The sequence below is a fragment of the Pholcus phalangioides genome, unplaced genomic scaffold, assembly GCF_987345545.1.
Source record: "Pholcus phalangioides strain wild (caught in Gottingen) unplaced genomic scaffold, Ppha-v1.0 ptg000005l_1, whole genome shotgun sequence".
NCBI classification, from domain to species: Eukaryota; Metazoa; Arthropoda; class Arachnida; order Araneae; family Pholcidae; genus Pholcus; species Pholcus phalangioides.
Genome location: NW_028301598.1, coordinates 7,058,470 through 7,077,574, shown reverse-complemented (window position 1 = coordinate 7,077,574; position 19,105 = coordinate 7,058,470). Strand labels below are relative to the sequence as shown.

The window sequence follows — 19,105 nt, the reverse complement described above, 5'->3', positions numbered from 1 at the left end:
CGCTTGTACCAGCACCGCCTATCGGCCGTTTTTTTAGTTTTATTTTTCCTCTGTTAAAATTTTTTTCCCTGCAAACCGTTTTTTATTTGGGTTTTTTTCCGGTTTTTTTATTCATTTTAAAAGTTTTTACGGACTTTTTGCCCACCCTGTACTTTAAGTAAATCTGTGGATAAAATTTCAATTCTATATTTAGCGGTACTGCTCTCAAGCAACATGAGTTTCTTAGATTGTATCTTATATTGTCGTGTGTATAAAGGCATTTTACATTTTGAGCTCGTTTTGGCATTGATGCTTTTAAGCAGCACCTGAACATTCGATTTTTACTTGTGGCATATCTAATAACCAGCAGGATGGCTAAAAGGTACAAGTTTTCCTATTTCTTGACAAGCCAAAGCAAGAATGATTTTTTTTTTGCATTTTGGAGGGAAATACCACGTGTACAGGAAACATATTACTGTGTATTCTGCAAGAATGATAGAAAAGTAAGTTGACAAACAATGCATAACATTGAGAGCAATTGACAGCTTTTTTTCTCAGCCTAATTTATCCAGAAAACAGATATTTTCTGGATATGTTGGGGTACATATATCCATATTCAGAAAATACCTGGTTTCCTCGATATCTTGGGCTGTGAAAAAAGCCGTCAATATTTCTTTACCATCTCACCTGGAGGCTGAAGTTAAGACAGACTGATAATGCCTCTACTTCAGCACCTTGCACCACAGTGCATGAAATAAAGAAGGCAGGGTCGTGTTTCCAGTGGTGTAGATGGTAGCATGCTTGCCTGGTTTGCAAGAGGGCCGGGGTTCGAGTCCCGGCAGAGACCAGATGATTGCCGCTGTAAGGGTTAACTACCATTTTAATCCCAATACAGCGAGTTGCGACTGAATGTCTTGGTGTTTGTAGGGCCCCAAGCAGAGGTGCCGCTAGAATTAGCGAGGCCCCGGGCAAATTTTTTTTTGGAGACCCTTAAAGTAAGAGTTGATGAAAATTGTGATCTTATTCCTGCTGCAAAGCCAAGGGCGGTGCGTTGTTCGCCTCTACGTTAGGCTGCTATCCTTGAAGTGGAAATTGTGGAAGCAGGAGCTCAGAGGAGCGCGTATAGCCCAGGGCGAAAAGTTCGAAGGGACAACAAATTCGAGGAAAGATTGTTCAAGAACATTAGCAGAATGGGGGGGGGGGGAATTTGTACAGCCCACAGGCGGAAAAACTATAAACTTCTACATGGCGCAAAAATTTGAATTTGCCGACCGACTGGAACGCTTTCGGTTAACCAATGTTTCAGTTGATCGGTATTCGGATAATCGATGCTCTAATCATTGCGGGATGCGAACGAGAAATCGACGCTTACCGTGAGGAGCCCACAAATCATATTCATCAAATAAGCTACATGAGCCTGTGTGGCCAATGACCTCCCGTCATCAAGATTATGGTTAATTGATTGTCGGTCGTGTCGGTCGACTCGAGGCATTCGGCCTTAAAATTTGATCGGGGCAGTGCTTTCTTAACGCATGGGCTTACCTTTGCACGGCCAAAGGGCCGCACGTGCAGCAAGGGCCTCATGAAAATGAGATCTGGTAAAATTATCAACAGTGAATATATAAATTGGGGTAGCAGGTATTTTTAGCCAGGGAAGGGGACTTTGATGATGGCCCTGATCGAGGCCTAATAATTAGATCCTATTCAGAATTATGCATTCAAAATCAGGGATTTCGAAACGTTTTACGTTCACTGCAACCTTGTTTAAGCATTGGAACACTCTCAAAGTGTGTGCCACGGGTCGTAGGAGTAGCGCCAATTTTTAACGGGGGCGTCGCGAAGCGTTGGTGTATTGATGTATGCCCGTTCAGTGCTTTAAAGTGGTTCTTTTGCCCAATGTTCCGTGAAGCCCCAGATGAACGATATCACGATGTCAAGGGAGCCACGTGTGGCAAAAGTTTGAGAGGCCTACTGCATTGGAATATTGAATCTTCCGCTGCCTGAAGCGAACGTTCTTTTGTAGTATGGTAAAGTGCCGAGGGAGACATTCGAATTCGCAATCATGGCTGCTTAATTTTTTTTCGGCAGTCGGGGAAAGCCTATGGGAAAGTCCCGAATATCTACTTTGCCCAGGGTACCTCAGGTCAAAATCGCGCCCTGAATATGCATACCAGACATGTTAGAGAGAGTGCATAGCAAACAGAAGGTATGACATTTTACTGGCGGACCGTTGATTCTAGGTATACTTCGAATTAGACAAATTTTCCAAATAATGTGTAGTACTCAGATATGTCATTCATGTTTCAAGGGATTATAGTTATTAAAATAAGAAAAAAATGTTGCCTTGTCTCTCCTGATGCCAAAAAAAACAAAGAAAACCAACGTTTCTAAGTGCAATATTCACTGAGATATTCGAAAACCGGAGGAAAGTTGGGAAAAAACAGCGGTAAATGGGGAAACGACGGTTTTTTTCCTAACATGCCTCCGTTTTTCAAATCCAAATATCTCAATGAATATTGCAATTAAGTAGAAACGTGGAATTTTTTGTTCGCATCAGGAGAGGTAGACTATGGTTTTGCCACCCCTCTCCCATTTATGTCTAATTTTCTTGACCACTCATCTTCAAATTTGCCTCCCTGGGCTAACCCACTAAGCCCCTCTCTCCCCCTGTAAATGAACCTCTTTTATCACAAGAGACGCAACTAGATGCTTGATCAGCCGCGGCAACCACGCATTTTAGCACCCTCTTGTAATGTTGAAGGAGAGCTTAAAGGGGTGAAATTTTCTCCCTCCCACCCGGTCCGGCGCTCGGGTCACAAGATCCGCCTTTTCCCTAGTTGCCACCCTGGTTATTAACTTCAAGGTGTTGCAATATTTTTCCGACACTTCAATTTCATAATTTGTTTTTGACAAAAAAACTCACTAACTTACCTGCCTATACACGCTTATGATCACGGCAGATCACTCTTGCAGTCACTCACATGCTGCGGTTCCCAACTTCGAGGCACGAATGAGAGCCCATCTCCCCCCGTTAAAAAGTCTCGCCGCAGAGAGCAACAAACCTACAACGGTATAATTATTCATTACACTTCAATCACTATGAGTTGAGGAAAAACTCATAGTTGAAAAAAATTGATTGCAGATGTCAGCACTGCACATAACAAGCATTAAAAAGAAACAAACGTCACGGAAGGTTCTCACTATACGTTCACGCACATTCCAACATGTACCAATTCGTTAGAAGTTCTGCAGAGGAATATGGACGAAGGGCATGTCTGGTTTAGTAGTAGTCACTCACATGCTAGCACTCTCTCTCTAGGTCACTCTTGCAGTTACTCATATGCTTGCACACACTCTCTATGGGTTCGTCACCCTTCTCTCATTTATGTCTAATTTTCTGGACCCACTCATTCCTTAAATTTGCCACCCTGGGCTTTAGCTTCTCTCTCCCCCTTTACATGCGCTTCTTTTATCACCAGGGTCACACCTAGATGCTTGATTAGCCGGGGTAAGTACGCATTTTGGCATCCCCCTGTAATGTTGAAGGAGATGTTAAAGGGTAAAATTTTAGCACCCTCTGGTCCGGTGCACCAGATCCGTCTGCTCCTCCTCCCCTAATTGCAGCCCTGGTTATTAACTTTGCGGGGGGTTTTTGCAATCTTTGCCCGCACATTTCAATCTCAGAATTTTATTTCGGAATATAAAAACAAATCACTAACTTACCTTCCTGTACACGATGAGATTAGGATTATCATCCAGCCCGGCGGCATGACCGTTACCGGAGTCACCTTTTCTTCTATAAGCCATCTTTTCTTTTACGTTTGTATATGCCTGTATAGGATGTAGAAAAAAAAGACAGAAAAACAAAACAAGGCTAGCTCGTTATATGTCTAGTATCCGGACGAAGAAGCCATTGTCCGTAGTGAGTCGTCGCTCGGAATCATCATCGGCCATCACCATCGTTCGCAATGGGAAGGAGAAAGAGGAGGTAGTAGCTTGTAAAGTGGACTTGCCTTCGACGATGGTGATGACACTCTGGCTCGGCGGCGAGACGAGTTTGACCAAGTAGTTAGGCATAACAACAACTAATCCTACTATGCTGCTTCTGCTGCCCAGTCATATACACACATGCACACTCACTCACTGTATCCGTTCCGATATGAAGATGGATATTACCAGACGATAGGGAATGCTCCGGAACGTCCACACCAGTCGCTATGGTATTTGACTATTGTTGGTTTTTTCACTCAGCCCTTTTCTGCTTTTGAGGTATGTTTATCCATTGTGCGATCTCTCAACTCTCCTCTAATCCTATCCACTCACGATTAAGAGGGTAATCCTCGGACTTGTGGTGTCGCTGTGTATGAACACACACACACACCCGGGCAGTGTGTATGTCCTCTTGTTATTATTACTATTTTGCTGAGAAAGAAGGCAGAAGAGATAGAAGAATATTAAGGAGAGGAAATGAGAACGAGAGAGAGAGATTGTCTCTTTCCTGCAGGGGAGGCTTCCCCGCGCATCTCGGACCGCGCAGGCCACGGTCGGTCCGTGGAAAATCGACCGCAGCGCCATCTGCTACCGCCACAGTCGAAGAAGGGGGGAAGGGGGTGGGGCAGAGGAAAATCCAATCGATTCCAGGAATTATTCTCAGTGGGAAGGGAGGAAGGAAGCGGATTTTATACAGGGTGGGGGAAACGTTTATGAGACACGTTTAGAAATTAATATAAAAGCAAGTAATCCGCGTTTGAGAGTGCGGTTTGAAGAAAAATTCTTGTCGTGGTCAGAGGCGTATTATTTATGGGGGTTGAGGAGGGGGTGGCGGGCTAACGAACGCGGCGGAAAGTTTGGAGGGCGGTAAATTTGAGGAATGAGTGGTCAAGAAAATCGGTGGAATGTGAGAAGGGTGGTAAAATTGTAATATCCTACAAACGGCAACATCATAAATCTGCCTAGACTGGGTCACTGAATGACTAGAACATTCTGCAAGCGTGTTAGTGACCTAGAGTGCGAGGTATCAGGTCAGTGAGTGACCAAAAGACTGATATAGAGCGTGTACAAGCATGTGAGTTCAAGCAGCGTGCAAGAGCATGTGATTGACCAAGATAGGGTGCATGAGCATGTGATTGACCAAGATAGGGTGCATGAGCCAGGGCCGTCTTAAGAACATCATGGGCCCCCGGGCTAAGTGATTTCTTTGAGGCCCAACCTGGAAAATTCAAGAAAAATGCAACTACTCGTTTTTCTGAGGCCCCTCTTCTCTTGACCAAGACAGCGTGCAAGAACATGTGAGTGACCGAAAGAGTGATCTATAGAGCGAGAGATCACGTCAGTTAGCAACCTAAAGAGTCACAGAGAGCGAGAGATCAGATCAATTAGCAACAAAAAGAATGACCTAGAAAGCGAGGGATCAGGTCAGCGAGCGACCCAAACAGTGAGCCAGAGAGCGGGGCAGTAAGCGACAAAAAAGTGATATAGAGCGTGCGAAAGTGAGTGGCAACAGAGTGCAAGAGCATGTGAGAGACCAAAACACTGACCTAGAGAGAGTGTGAGCATGAGTTACCTACAGTGCAAGGGCCAGTGAGCGACCAAAAACGTATGCAAGCACGTAAGCGACAATATTGGTTATTTATTGACACTGGAATATTTACAGGACGGGGCACTAAGCGGGTTATAGTCCAGGGCGGTAAAACCATTAAATTATTTTTGTTGTGACTGGAAAAGCAATTCAAAATTTCACGCATAGATGACTGACTACCCTGGAACGCGGGTGAAACAACTGCAGCAAAAATTTTACAAAAATAGATATTCCAGTATGAATTTGGAACCTTTTCTTTTACCCACCACTGCCACATTATAAAATATGCAACACTTTGTAGCCCAGGCAACATCTGAACAGTGGAAAGCTCAAGCATTTCGCGGTTCAGTGCGAAAAATGCGATGACTCTTTACAAAAGCAATTTTGCAGTCCTCTACAGCAGTGATTCTCAACCAACTTTAACGCACACCAACTCCAGTCATTATATCGCCGTAAGGCAATTTCCAACCAGTGGAGATGGGTACTCCAGCGTGGTCCAATCCCTCGGGGTAAAAGGCTTATATCCCTCATGGGACAGAGCCTGGGCCACGACTGGTCTTACAGAGGAGTTGGGTGGGAAATGGAGGCCCATCTATCGGTAGTCGCTCCAGGCTCGGTAGATAAAGAACATGTTTCTGACGTTTTTGCCCGGATTCGAACTCGTGGTACTTGATGGTATTCTTCACGGTGGAAGACGAGCATCTTACTACTGCACCACTCAGACTCTGACGCTCTGATTTCTCAACCTTCGCATATGACCGCTTGCGGTCCTAGGATATGCTAGGCGAGCCAGGAGTGAAAATCAGATGAAAGGGAAGCGACGACAAGTAATTCGGGGGGGGGGGAGAGGACACAAAGAGCTGTGAAGAAATAAGGCTTGCAGTGAAACGTGATGGGGAAAAATGTGGCCATATTAAATATCCAGAAGAGCTTTCCATGAAACCAGGGCAGTCTTAACTATGGCCCGGGACCCTTATGTTCACAGGGGCGTACATGATGAGATCTGGTAATATGATTTTTGAGTGTAAGTACATAAACTTACTAGCTATAATACGCTTCGCTGCCCGGGTTTTCTTCAATAAGGCTTTTTGGATAAAGTGATATCTCTCTCTTTCTTTGAGGAACATATAAACCGTGTCTAAGTTAACCAATATGGTGACTTCCTGCGCGACTCATGAAAGAAACAAATCTAGATTGAAGAAATATAGAAATGAATAGTTTTTTCTTTTTGATGGGCACTAGGTATTTTGATTTTTTTTCTTGAACTTCAAGTTATCCATCTGCCTGTTAAGCTGTGGAAGTTAAAGCTGTGGAATTTCTTCAATGTACTCTATGGGCCCATAATTAATTTTAAAATAACCTAAACTATACGAATTTATGCAGTTGAATATTAACAGACAATATGGAGACATTAATTTTCATGCTTGAGAAGATATAAATAAAAAATTGAAATCAACGTTATAGCATGGATACCCAACTCAAAAGTAGGTCTGGCTAATTACTTCATATTTAATTTTCTGGGCTTCGTATCTCTAAGCAAACTCAATATTTCAAAAATCGAGAATTCAATACAATTTTTAAAATTATTGATGTGGCGGAAAATCCCACTAAATTTCCGCATTTCTACAGTAAAATCGGAAATTTTAACACTGATTTCTATGGGGAACATCCTTTTACCTGGCCCTCAAAGTGATGCTGATTATGATTCTGACGTCTATTCAAAGAGCTCTCATTACTGGGAGTACTCAAAAAGTGGCAAACCATTATAAAGGCATATAAACTATTATACATAATACTGGCAGAATTAAAGAAATGGCAAACCATTATAAAGGCATATACACGTCTGAAACGCATTGCTAGGGAACCATGATAACCAAAGTAAACGTTCCAAAAGTGATTGTCGAGGCCCAAAAACCATTGTTGCCCGACAGTATTTTTCCCCACTTCGGGCATTTGCCCCGCTCTGAACTTTTAAAGTAGCCTATCGTTTAAGTCGGGCCCTGTTTGGTATATATGCAAAATTTGGTGACGATCGATCTAAAATTGTAAATTTGTATAGAGAACACAGACATACAGAAAATCAATTTTATATATATAGATACTTGTAATTTCCACCTGTCTCAGAATACTTTTCCTGAGGACCCATGAGGTTGAGATGACCATGAACAGAGCCCCTGCAAAAGAAGGAAGTACACTACTCGTACGCCCAGGAACGAGGAAGATGTATCGGGATCAGATGCGTATGCAACGAGAAGGCATAGCTGCCAACTTTTGAAAATGAAAATTCGGGAGATTTTCGCGCAAACCCGTATTTTATGCTAAAACCACTCCCTAATAAATACAATAGGGATTTTTCCAAATAAAATAGGGATTTTTCAAACATAAAATTTAAAGCGTAGGGAATAAAATCCCTACTGAAGTCAAATTAAAATAAGGAATTTACACACATGGAAGTTAAACCCTTGGGAATAAAATCCCTACGCAAAAAACAAGTGAAATTGGAGGCCAAAACTTCAATGATGTAAAAATAAATGTTGTGTTCAATCAGAAACGCTGTGAACATTCTGCGCGAATGATCCCAAAATCATCGGAAGATGAAGGAAAACACCGTCAATTTTTGAAGAACACTGACTTTTTGTGACACTTGCTTGATGTTTTTTTCATTTCACATGAGTGATGATGTCAGTCTTTCCACCATGACTTTTGTTTATGCCCGTAACACAACTTGTACAAAAAGGAAAAGTAGGCTCTCTTCTGGAACGTTTGATGAAAGGAAATTCATCGGAATAAGTATCTTTAAAATTGATTAAATATGTTTTTGCTTATCATTATTCATGCTTTGTTATATTGCACGTACGTAACTTCAACAAAAGAAATTTTGACCATATGAGCGTCACTAGAATCTTCAATTATTATCCAGGACTATTGGCTGCTAAGCCATTTCCCTGCACGATAAGACAAACAACTTTCTTGTTACCATCAGAGGGTTTGTAAAACTTCCTTAAAAAGGGAATTTCCCCATTTACGACGTGTGACGTAGTTTCGAAAGGGAAAAAAAAGAGGCTTCATGCCCCACAAGAAATTCCTTAGGGATTGTTTTCATAAGCGGGGATTTTTTTTAATGAAGTAGAGAATTTTTAGGGACAATTAAGGATTTTTGTGATTTTCGTAAAAATTCGGGAGATTTAAGAACTTTTCGGGAGGTCGAGCGATAAAGCTAAAATTCGGGAGATTCCCGAAAAATTCGGGAGACTTGGCAGCTATGAGAAGGAGATGCACAGAGAACCCTGCCCCCCCCCCCAAGTCAGCCAAAAATTAGAAAAAATTACATTGGTAAAAAAACAGGATATATCGAAAGAAAATACCTTTTATATGCTATTTTAACCGATTTCTGTCAATTTGAATTCTTTTTGAAGGGTGGTAACTCAAAATTTCTCGGGAAGAAAATTTTTATGCCCCATCCAAAGGCCTATCCTGCATCGGGAGAGGGGCGATTTATTGTGTAGGTTCGTTTTTCTTTCAATTTTTCGATCGTCCCATATTTTACAGACCCATTTTCCCCCTAATAATTCAGCTCTTGGAATCACCCCTTACCCTCTGGAACAGGGTTCCAGAAATCGAGCTTATTTATCAGATTTTTGTTCATTATAAATTTAGTTTTGACTAAATTCGATCTTGAAGTAAAAAAAAGGATCTCACTCTTGGATGGGGGGGGGGGGAAGCCTTGGATAAGACAGGAGGGCCACGGGAAGAAAGTATGGTCCAAACGGGGGGGGGGAATGGGCTAAAAAGGATGAGAAATACAATATAGTGTGTTTTCCACAATACCCTACAGTAGTGGTTCAAAAACTTTTGGAACAGTATTCGTGGCTTCCACTAGGGAGGCTGTTTTGATCTAAAAGTTTACTAGAAAATCAATGTAAGGGACCTGTCAGACGGGCTTAAGCATTTTGCGGTTCAGTGCGAAAACCGCTTTATGGCCAAAGCTGAAACTTTCAAGCAACTTTGTTTAGGGCCCCCTAAAACTGTTTTTCCCAATCCCCCAGTGTCCATAGACATACTAGCCTTCACATTCACATCTGAGAACGACTATAAAATTCAGGGCCAACTTAATATGAGGTTGGGGAGGAGTCTGCCGGTGCTGGACCAGAAAGGGCAACGAGGCTATTCCGTTCTTTAAAATTACAGGGAGAGAGCTCCAGGATTCCTCTAGAACAGCGGTTCTCAACCGGTGCTCCTTATGCACTCTCCAGGGACTCCGCATCCACTCGAAGAAAATAAAAAAAACCCAGTAAAATTTAAAAAAATAATTATAAATATTTTTAAATAGTAAAAATAAATCAGTAACTTCGATGAATAATTAAAAAATTAGCCTATGGAGCTCCGCCGTAGAATTTTTTACTTAAAAGGGCTCAGCGAGTCAAAAAAGGTTGAGAACCGTTCCTTCCTCTAGCCCAGGGCGACAGAGTAAAATTTCATTTCTAGTTGCGGCTCTGATCAAACTATGATTTGGTGATAATAAAAAAAGCAATCTGGCAATGAATTTGGACAATAGTACCCACTGCCCCGTGAAAAAATTGTAGGCCCCCGATTACTTCAAGATTGATGACCACTGCTACAAAATATCTGTGTGCAGTGGAAAGGCTGTCAGGACTAGAGAACCGATTACCTACTCAGGGCTGCAATTAGGACTCCTGAATTTGTCGGCCCAAGGCACGTGCCAGGTTTGCCCGTGAGAGAAACAGGTCCTGGCACCACACATACACTTAGCATTTTTGGGCACCATTTCACTCCTCTGCATACCTTTTGGAGAATACCTCTGAAGGAATATAAGATTGACAGCCATAATGAGAAATGTCTGTTATCCATTGGCATATTCTACACAGCAATGAGTTTGATTTCCTTTCCTCAGTTGAAAATCATTCTTGGTTGTGAAAAAATTTTCTCACTGAAATTACTTGTGAAATCTGAAAATGACCCAATGTAGACAATTATTTTATACTCAGAAGTCATCGATGAAAAAAGCAAATGCACGGAAAAATACAAAATTCCTGATGCATTTTGACACACTATGGGTGCCCTCTTCAGAGGAAAAATATAACTACTTTATTTAGTAGTTATACTGTATTTTCCCTCTGAAAGTGGTGACGTTCCAGTATTATTAGGCAAAAATTTATTTACTCTTCCAAATCATCATCTCGGACAAGTCATTTCTGCCAAACGATCATCTACGCTCAATCGGTGTGAGTAGTTATAGTGTGAAACCCTCTTACATTCCCCTTCCATTAATTTTTTAATCTTTGCATTTATTATTTAACCAAAACTGCTCACAGTTGCAAATGTCGTTCATGATTACAAAGAGCTGAAGTTCTCACCAAAATAAAAACTATTGCTCTCACTCTTCTTAGTAATGTCGGAATCAAAAATATATTTTTACCAATAATATGCATCATTGCACATACCTACATGATTGCATGAATACCACCATTATACGATTGTAAGATGAGAAGACTTCGAAAATAATTACAAAAAGCCTTTGTATATTTCTAAACTAAGAATCATTGTACCTGTCTTTTATTTTCATAAGCTTGATACATCTGTGTATGTGTGAATGAGAGAGAACTTGAGTATTCAAGAAATGCTAAAAGGCATTTACAAAAATATTAGACTATTCAGAGATTTTAATCGTTCAATATGAAATTAATTCACCTAGAAGCCTACCCTGAAGCCCGGGATACCCCCACTTGCTGCAGAGCAGTTACAGACATGGTATTCGTGAATGAAAATCTCACTGTTATATGCTATCAAGCAAATATGAAGACTTTGGCAGTACAAACATGATAAATGATAGTAATAGACAGATCCCTTGAGTTGATCATTCAACCATAGCAAGTTGTTTTTTTAAAAGGAACCTATAGTTCTCAGAGAATTATTTTCAGACATCATTAGATGAACACGGGGTCGAGTTTTCAGACTCTATAATAAATTAATCACTAATAAATGTATAAAATGGAAGGTATTGATTATCTCAGGCAAATGAGAGATATACATATTTTTATTATTTCCTTTACCAGTCTTACAATCACAAATACACTGACCAGTCAGCACAAAAAACTTGAGGTAAGTATTTTATGTTAACAAAAATATGACTGCATAAATTCTAAGATAATGTTAAAACAGGATGATCATTTGGCATGTGTATCTTTTCATACAGAGCAGTACAAAGCCATGTTTTGTCCTTATTTGAAACAATGGACAAAAACAAGATATTATAAAATTTGGTGTTTACATGTTGCTTATAGTGCCAAACATACTTTCTTCTTGCCGTACATGACCCACCAAGACATTCTTTAAAGAAAAATCTTCAAAAACCTTCTCGCTTAAACTTCTTCATGTGAATAAAATACCCTCAAGTAGGAGCAAATTTCGAGCCCTGTGGTTGCAAGCATTCATCCAACAAGTGTAAGTAGCTAAAAAAAACATAGGTGGGTATTAAAGTCAACCCGATGAAGAGGGGCACATTCCAGTAATTTCACACATGTGTAGTCCATCTATAACAATTTGTTTGAGTGTTTGTGACTTTATAAATATGTACATTACAATTCTTTATGTATTATTATTATGTACTTGTATAATATATTAAAACTATAGTAAAGCACTAAGCGTATGTCAAACATTACTTCACTATCAAGGAAACAGTTATGTTCCGGATATTATGCTGAGGTGACCTCGGAAAGAAAAGTCATCACGTCTCCGCCGGGACTCGAACCCAGGCCCTCTTGCATACCGGGCAAGAGGGCCTGGGTTCGAGTCCCGGCGGAGACGTGATGACTTTTCTTTCCGAGGTCACCTCAGCATAATATCCGGAACATAACTGTTTCCTTGATATCTCTGGCTGAGAAAAAAGCCATCTATATTACTTCACTATATTGTCAAAATTATTCTGACATGTACACAAAATGAGAATAATTTATTCTAAAAAAAAGGTATCGCTAAACAATGCTTCTGGGCTCTCCTTTGATCGATTTCTCAAAGAGTATTTTTGCTGTGATTTGTCACCATTCTTCAATTATAGCCCTCTGTAAGAAAGCTGAAACTTGAAGTAGGTGTTAGTTTGGTGGTTAGTCTAGGTCATGCTAAAAGAAACAGGCATCATTTAGAATGTTTAGGCACACTTCACAGGTTATAGGTGAAAGCAAAATAATCAAACGACTCTGTTTCTTACACAGGAAAAGCAAACACAGAGTCATCATAATATTTGAAAGTGTCCTGAGTATTTTTGGCAATATGTTGATACCTTAATCATAAGGTAGGAAAGTGAATTCATAACAGTGCCGTAACTAGGAATTTTGTGAAGCAGGGCTAACATGATTGTGCCACCTTCTCCACCGTGAAATGCTTTTTGCTATCCTTGGAGTTTGCTGCCCAGGGCCAGTAGCCTTCTTCTAGTTCCGGCCCTGGTTCACAATACATGTTATCCTTGAGTGATTTGCTGAGCTTTCGTGTAGTGTGAACAGGATAACAAGTTGTGCGACAAGCAACTAACCAGATGTTGGGCAAGATCCATTTCATGCCTCATACATCAAAGAAATTCAAGTCATGCCTTGCAAATCTTGTATATCAACAAGCTGTGGCAAATGCGGTAACAAACCGGTTAGTGCCTTTTCAAAAAAACATGAAAAAAATAACAAGAACTATAAACATATGATTGTTCTTCAAATAAACCCCAGCATCTGCAGTGCAGATAAACCTTTAGAGTATTGTGTTTTTATATGATTTTTGACTAATCTTGTAAATTGACATATTACAGTTAAGGATATCAAAGAGTGAAAAAAATATAGTTTACTTGGGGCTGAACATCTCGACACGACTCTTGAATATATTAGGGCCCAAATATTCTGATAACAAACTTAAGCATTGAGCAGCCGCTGAAGATGCCAAAACATTCTCACAGGTCTGGAAACAGAAAAAAACATTAAATTATTCATTCTAATCAATAAGAACATTAGAAATATATTATGAATGTAATATGAAAGCATAACAGTCTTTATTCTCTGCTTTGCATCTTGTCCCGTGTACCTTGAGATACAGTTATAAGTGGCTTGATGCGCATATAATATCCTATTACTGCATGATATCGACAACCATGTGAGAAAACATTCTCTGAAAAAGTTCTGATAGATATACACAGCATTAGTTTTATCTGAGACTAAAGTTTTTCTTCGAATATGCTATTTTAAATCGAGCTGACTTATCTTTATTTCCAGCAGGTTGGCCTAGCCCGATATTTTACTAGTTACTGAAAAACTCAACTGTTGTATGCAATGTAATAATATTTACATTAACCATGATATTTACCATGACACATATTTCATCAGCGTGAAATATTCAATGTATATTCATGGTACTAATCTTCTTGTTTGATCAAGCATTAACTGAATGTGAACTAATTATTTGTTTTTAGACTTAATGGATCGTGTTTTGAATGCATTCTTCATTAACAACAGTGAAATAGTATTAAAATTACAACAAAAAAAACACACACACACAGCCAAAACAGCTTAACACTGATAAGAAATATGCCCATATGAACCTGATCATTATATCATATTTTAATACTTTAATGGAAATTTAGCTCTGTTCTTACCATATTTTCTATATTCAAAAGTTTCAGTCACATGCCAAGTTCATTATCTCAAAAGAACCATTCATTTCGGAAGCCAGTGATAAACCTACCACTGCAGTTGTGATAAACCTACTACTGCAGTTGTCTATAAATATATAGGGTGATACAAATTATTTGTCCCTAGGACTAATTCTGTAACCATTGGCTTTAGAAGTATACTTCTAATTAAAAAAAGTTTTCACAAATAGCATGCAGTTTCTTTAAATGACAATTTTTTGAGGGGGTCCACACACACACACACACATAAAAAATAGAAACATTAACTTTTTATACAGCCTTGTGCGCTAAAAAGCCCAATTAGATAGTTGCCCTATCTCTCCCGAAGCCAACATTAAAAATTCCATGTTTCCAAGTGCAATATTCATTAAGATATTTGAATTCAAAAATTAAAGTTAAGTAGGGGAAAACAGCATAAATTAATGGGAAATGCTTTTTTCCCTTTTTACGCTGTTTTTTTCCCAACTTTCCTCCAATGTTTGAATCTGAATATCTCTGTGACCATTGCACTAAAAAAAGGGAAATTTTTTATGTTGGCCACAGTAGAGGCCACCAAAACTTTCTATTTGGGGTTTTTAATACATAGGGACTGTATAAAAAGTTAATTTTTTAATTTTTTTACGTATACGATCCCTCAAAAAAATTGTCATTTAAAGAAACCATATGTTATTTGAAAACTTTTTGTAATTTGAAGAAAACTTCTAAAGTTAACAGTTACAAAGTTAATCACACAGACAAATAATTTGAATCACCCTGTATAGTGAAATACATTAAGGCCTCTATTATGCAATATTTGAAAAAAAATTCAGTCAACAGGAAGCATCCTTAAATGGGAAGGGGGGGGGGGGATTTGCTCCTTACAGGAGGCTCAACTGTATTCACTTGACCCAAATAATGAAAATTTGAATGACACTCAACATGATTATACAAAGGAATATAAGTCGAAACATAGCCTACTGGTAGAGTGCAACCTAGATAACTTGATTTTTCCGGGAGCTCAACATTTATTATTCCCATAGTTGTCACAATACTAAATTCAATGGGAAAAACTCCTCGAACTTGGCACGTGATGACCACATCCCCCTTGAGTCTACTATGATTTATCTATACTGCATTATCACAACTCATTTTTAGAAATCATCCATGCACTGATCAGCTCCAAAACTTTTACAACATTACTCTCGCGTTTCAAAAATTCTATGTTTCATTGTTTGTGATGTTTTTTGTGAATTGATATGTGTTGAATATTCTCCCCTACACATTTGGGTAGGGTTACTTTCCATTATTCCTCTGTCTGGAACCTGAAAACTCAACTTGTGGACTACGAAAACCATGGATAGATGTGAATGATGTCTAAAATTTTTGAATGAGAGATGGTCGAGAAAGCTAGATTGAAATCTTTTTAAGTGAGTTAAATTTAATTTAAACAACTGTACTGTTCATTTACAGATCTTCTGGTAATCAAAATATGCTTTTTCTACCTCATTTAAGATATATTATTCTCAATACAAAAACTTTTCATAGAAAATTACACATCAAAATGTTTTATGAATTTGTAGATGATGGAATATAGAATTGTTCAATGATATACAGACACATATACATAAATAATTTTCAAAAATTGTTTTGTGAATGAAAATGAAAAATGTGAAATGAAGTAAAACCTCTCTAACTTGGCATCTTCTTAAATTATGTTAAGTCAACATGTTTTTCAATCCTCTTGTGTTTTAAGATCAACAAAATGTTCATATTTTTAAGATAAACTTAAACAGGATTGCAATATGGGCAAATGAATGGAGCATGACATTTAGCATTGACAAGTGCATGGTCGCTCATTTTGGTTCGAACAACCCACGGTTCTCTTAAAATATGAATGATGTCATTATCCCGGATGCAACTAGGATCACTGATTTGGGAATTCTCATTGACGAGCGACTTAGGTTTTCTGAACATTGTTCAGTGGTGGTCAAAAAATCGAATAGAATGCTCGTTCTCATTTTCAAAAAGGTCTCTTCGCATTCTCCTAAAGTCATTCTTCCTCTTTTCCAAGGCTTAGTTTGTCCTGTACTGGAGTATGCTGTAAGGTTTTGGAGACCATACCTACAGAGGGACATAGACTTTTTTTTTTTTTTAATAATTCAAAACAGCACACATAAATACATGGACACAAATATAAAAAATAAAATAAAGACAACAGAAAAAAACAAAAGACAAAACATACACTATGCAGCTCTTAGGGACCCATTTGGTCCGTCCTAGAGCTTAATAAATATTATATATAATAAACGGCACGCTCAATTTATATTTATTTCATTTCATTCATTTTTTTTTTTATTATAGATATTTCAAATTTTTCCTTGGTTACCTATTTATATTTTCAATAAACCTTTCAAAATTCGTTATAAAGTTTGAGAATGTGAAAATTTCTTTCTTGAGATGTTTATTTATTCTAAGGTCTGATAATTTTTTTTCCGAATTTGTTACAAATAGTTGGTCCTAGGTAATTTATACTTTTTTGAACAAGGTATTTATTTGTTTTTGGAGTTATATACAAGAAGTTGTATCTATTTGAGGTTCTATCGTTATTAGTTTTAAGAAATAAATTATGGTTTTTAGTCATAAAAACTATCATTTTATACACATAAATTTGTCTTCGATCAAGTATTAAAATTTCTGATTTCAGTAGATCTGGATTATTAAATAACATTACCTTACGTTTTATGCGATTATAGATGTTATTTAAGTTCTTAATATTGTCGTGATAGGCACCTCCCTCACACTGTAATAGCATAAGTTACTCTTGATTGGATCCAGGCGTAGAAAATTGTTTTAAGGAGTTCCGGACTTACAATGTTTCTTAATCTATATAAAGCTGCAATTTGTTTTCTTATCGTATTACAAACATTGTTAGATGGCTATTCCATTTTAGGTCGTCTTGTATAACTACACCTAAATAACTATATTCTCTTACTCTTTCTATGTGACTGCAAGAACAAATTTGGGAGGGGTATTTACAAACGTGTAATCTTAGTGATATTGGAGTTTCTGGTTTAATATCTCTAATTTTTAGACAGGTGAATTTTGTTTTTTCTACGTTTGGAAGTAATTTATTTTTTGTTAGCCATGTGTTAATCTGTCTAAGGTCATCTTCAACTTCAGTTATCAAATGAGAAATATTTTTACCTTCAACATATAATACGGTATCATCCGCGAAAGACACTATTGTACCATGCAAATTTAGAAGGCATAATTCATTTATATATATCAAAAAAAGTGTGGGGCCAAGTACTGTTCCCTGAGGCATTCCTTTTTTTATTTCAAGGTAATCACTTTTTTCATTTTCTATATAGACTGCCTGTATTCGTCCATAACAGTACATCTCGAACCACCGCAACATTTCACCACGAATTCCGGCATTCTCCATCTTATGTACTAACAGAGATGGATCTACATTATCAAAAGGTCTTTTAAAATCGATACAAATACAAATACAACGCCACAACAGGCAAACTGCCCAACGGGGTGGCTGACTAAAGAACATCATGGATCCCCGAGCCATTTTTTGGAGGCCCTACCTACTACTGCTACACCACACAACCCCCCCCCCGCCCGCAGAACCCCCAACCAATCGGTACATGCGGGAATGTGCGTGTACGTGTAGTGAAACCTGATGTGAAGTTTTTTGTTTCTCTGTAATGCTTGTTATGTGTAGTGCTGCCATCTGCCACCAGTTTTTCTAACTATGAGTGAAGTGTTATGATTGAATGATTTATCGTTGTACGACTGTTGCTCTCTGTGGCGAGACTTTTTAACGGGGAGATCGGCTCGCATTTGCGCCTTGAAGTTGGGAACCACAGAAAACCAACTTCAGCCAATCACAATGAATCGTAAAAACTGCTATTGAATAATTATTGTTGTTGAAGCTCTGGTTTAGATATTCATTCACTTTTGCGATTGCCATTTCAGTGCTTTTTCCTGTTCGAAAACCATATTGATTCTCAGCAAAGAAGTTTATACGTTTCAAGTAACTAATCAATTTTGTTTTCATACTTTTCTCAACTATTTTTTAAAAAACCGGGAGTGCTGAAATAGGTCTATAATTTGCTAAAAGGTTTTTATCACCTTTTTTAAAAATTGGGTACACGAAAACTTTGAGTTTGGGACAGAAAATTCCTTTTATTAGTGAAGTATTTATTAGGTATAGTAACAAGTCATTATGATATCTGGCTATGATTTTGATCATTTTTACTGTTATACCATCATATCCTGTCGCTTTATGTTCATTTAGTTCAGATATTATCTTGTGTAAATCATTGTTTCCAATGCCAGATATCATCACTGAAGATATATACAACACAAACAATACAAATACAACGCCACAACAGGCAAATTGCCCAACGAGGTGGCTGACTTAAGAACATCATGGATCCCCGAGCCCCTACCTACTACTGCTACACCACATCCCCCCCCGCGGAACCCCCCAACGAATCGGTACATGCGGGAATGTGCGTGTACGTGTAGTGCAACCTGACGTAAAGTTTGTTTCTGTGTAATGCTTGTTATGTGTAGTGCTGTCATCTGCCCCCAGTTTTACTAACTATGAGTGAAGTGTTATGGTTGAATGATTTACCGTTGTAGGACTGTTGCTCTCTGTGGCGAGACTTTTTAACGGGGAGATCGGCTCGCATTTGCGCCTTGAAGTTGGGAACCACAGAAAACCAACTTCAGCCAACCACCACTGTGGGGTTCGAACCCGGATTCTCGCATCACGAGTCCGGCACTATAACCACTCGACCACCACAGCGGCATCGATGCATTGCTATCACAGTTTCGAGAAGCACTTATATTAGAATCGTCACTATCTA

The 19,105-nt window shown here is 38.7% G+C and overlaps 2 protein-coding genes across 5 annotated transcripts in view; both read right to left on the bottom strand.

Annotated features, from left to right (window-relative positions):
- LOC149085814 (regulator of G protein signaling 7-like) overlaps positions 1–4,482 on the bottom strand; it is a 76,477-nt gene extending 71,995 nt beyond the window's left edge. For all 3 annotated transcript variants that reach the window (XM_089232240.1, XM_089232241.1, XM_089232242.1), the window contains exon 1: positions 3,703–4,482. In XM_089232240.1, coding sequence (XP_089088366.1) covers positions 3,703–3,786 — 84 coding nt within the window. In that variant the 5' untranslated portion in view covers positions 3,787–4,482. The remainder of the gene's footprint in view (positions 1–3,702) is intronic.
- Positions 4,483–11,594: 7,112 nt separating this feature from the next.
- The window catches only part of LOC149085812 (uncharacterized), a 50,031-nt gene continuing 42,520 nt past the window's right edge, over positions 11,595–19,105 (bottom strand). For both annotated transcript variants that reach the window (XM_089232239.1, XM_089232238.1), the window contains 2 exons: positions 13,404–13,513; positions 11,595–12,027 (listed from right to left, as the gene is read on the bottom strand). In XM_089232239.1, coding sequence (XP_089088365.1) covers positions 11,967–12,027; positions 13,404–13,513 — 171 coding nt within the window. In that variant the 3' untranslated portion in view covers positions 11,595–11,966. The remainder of the gene's footprint in view (positions 12,028–13,403; positions 13,514–19,105) is intronic.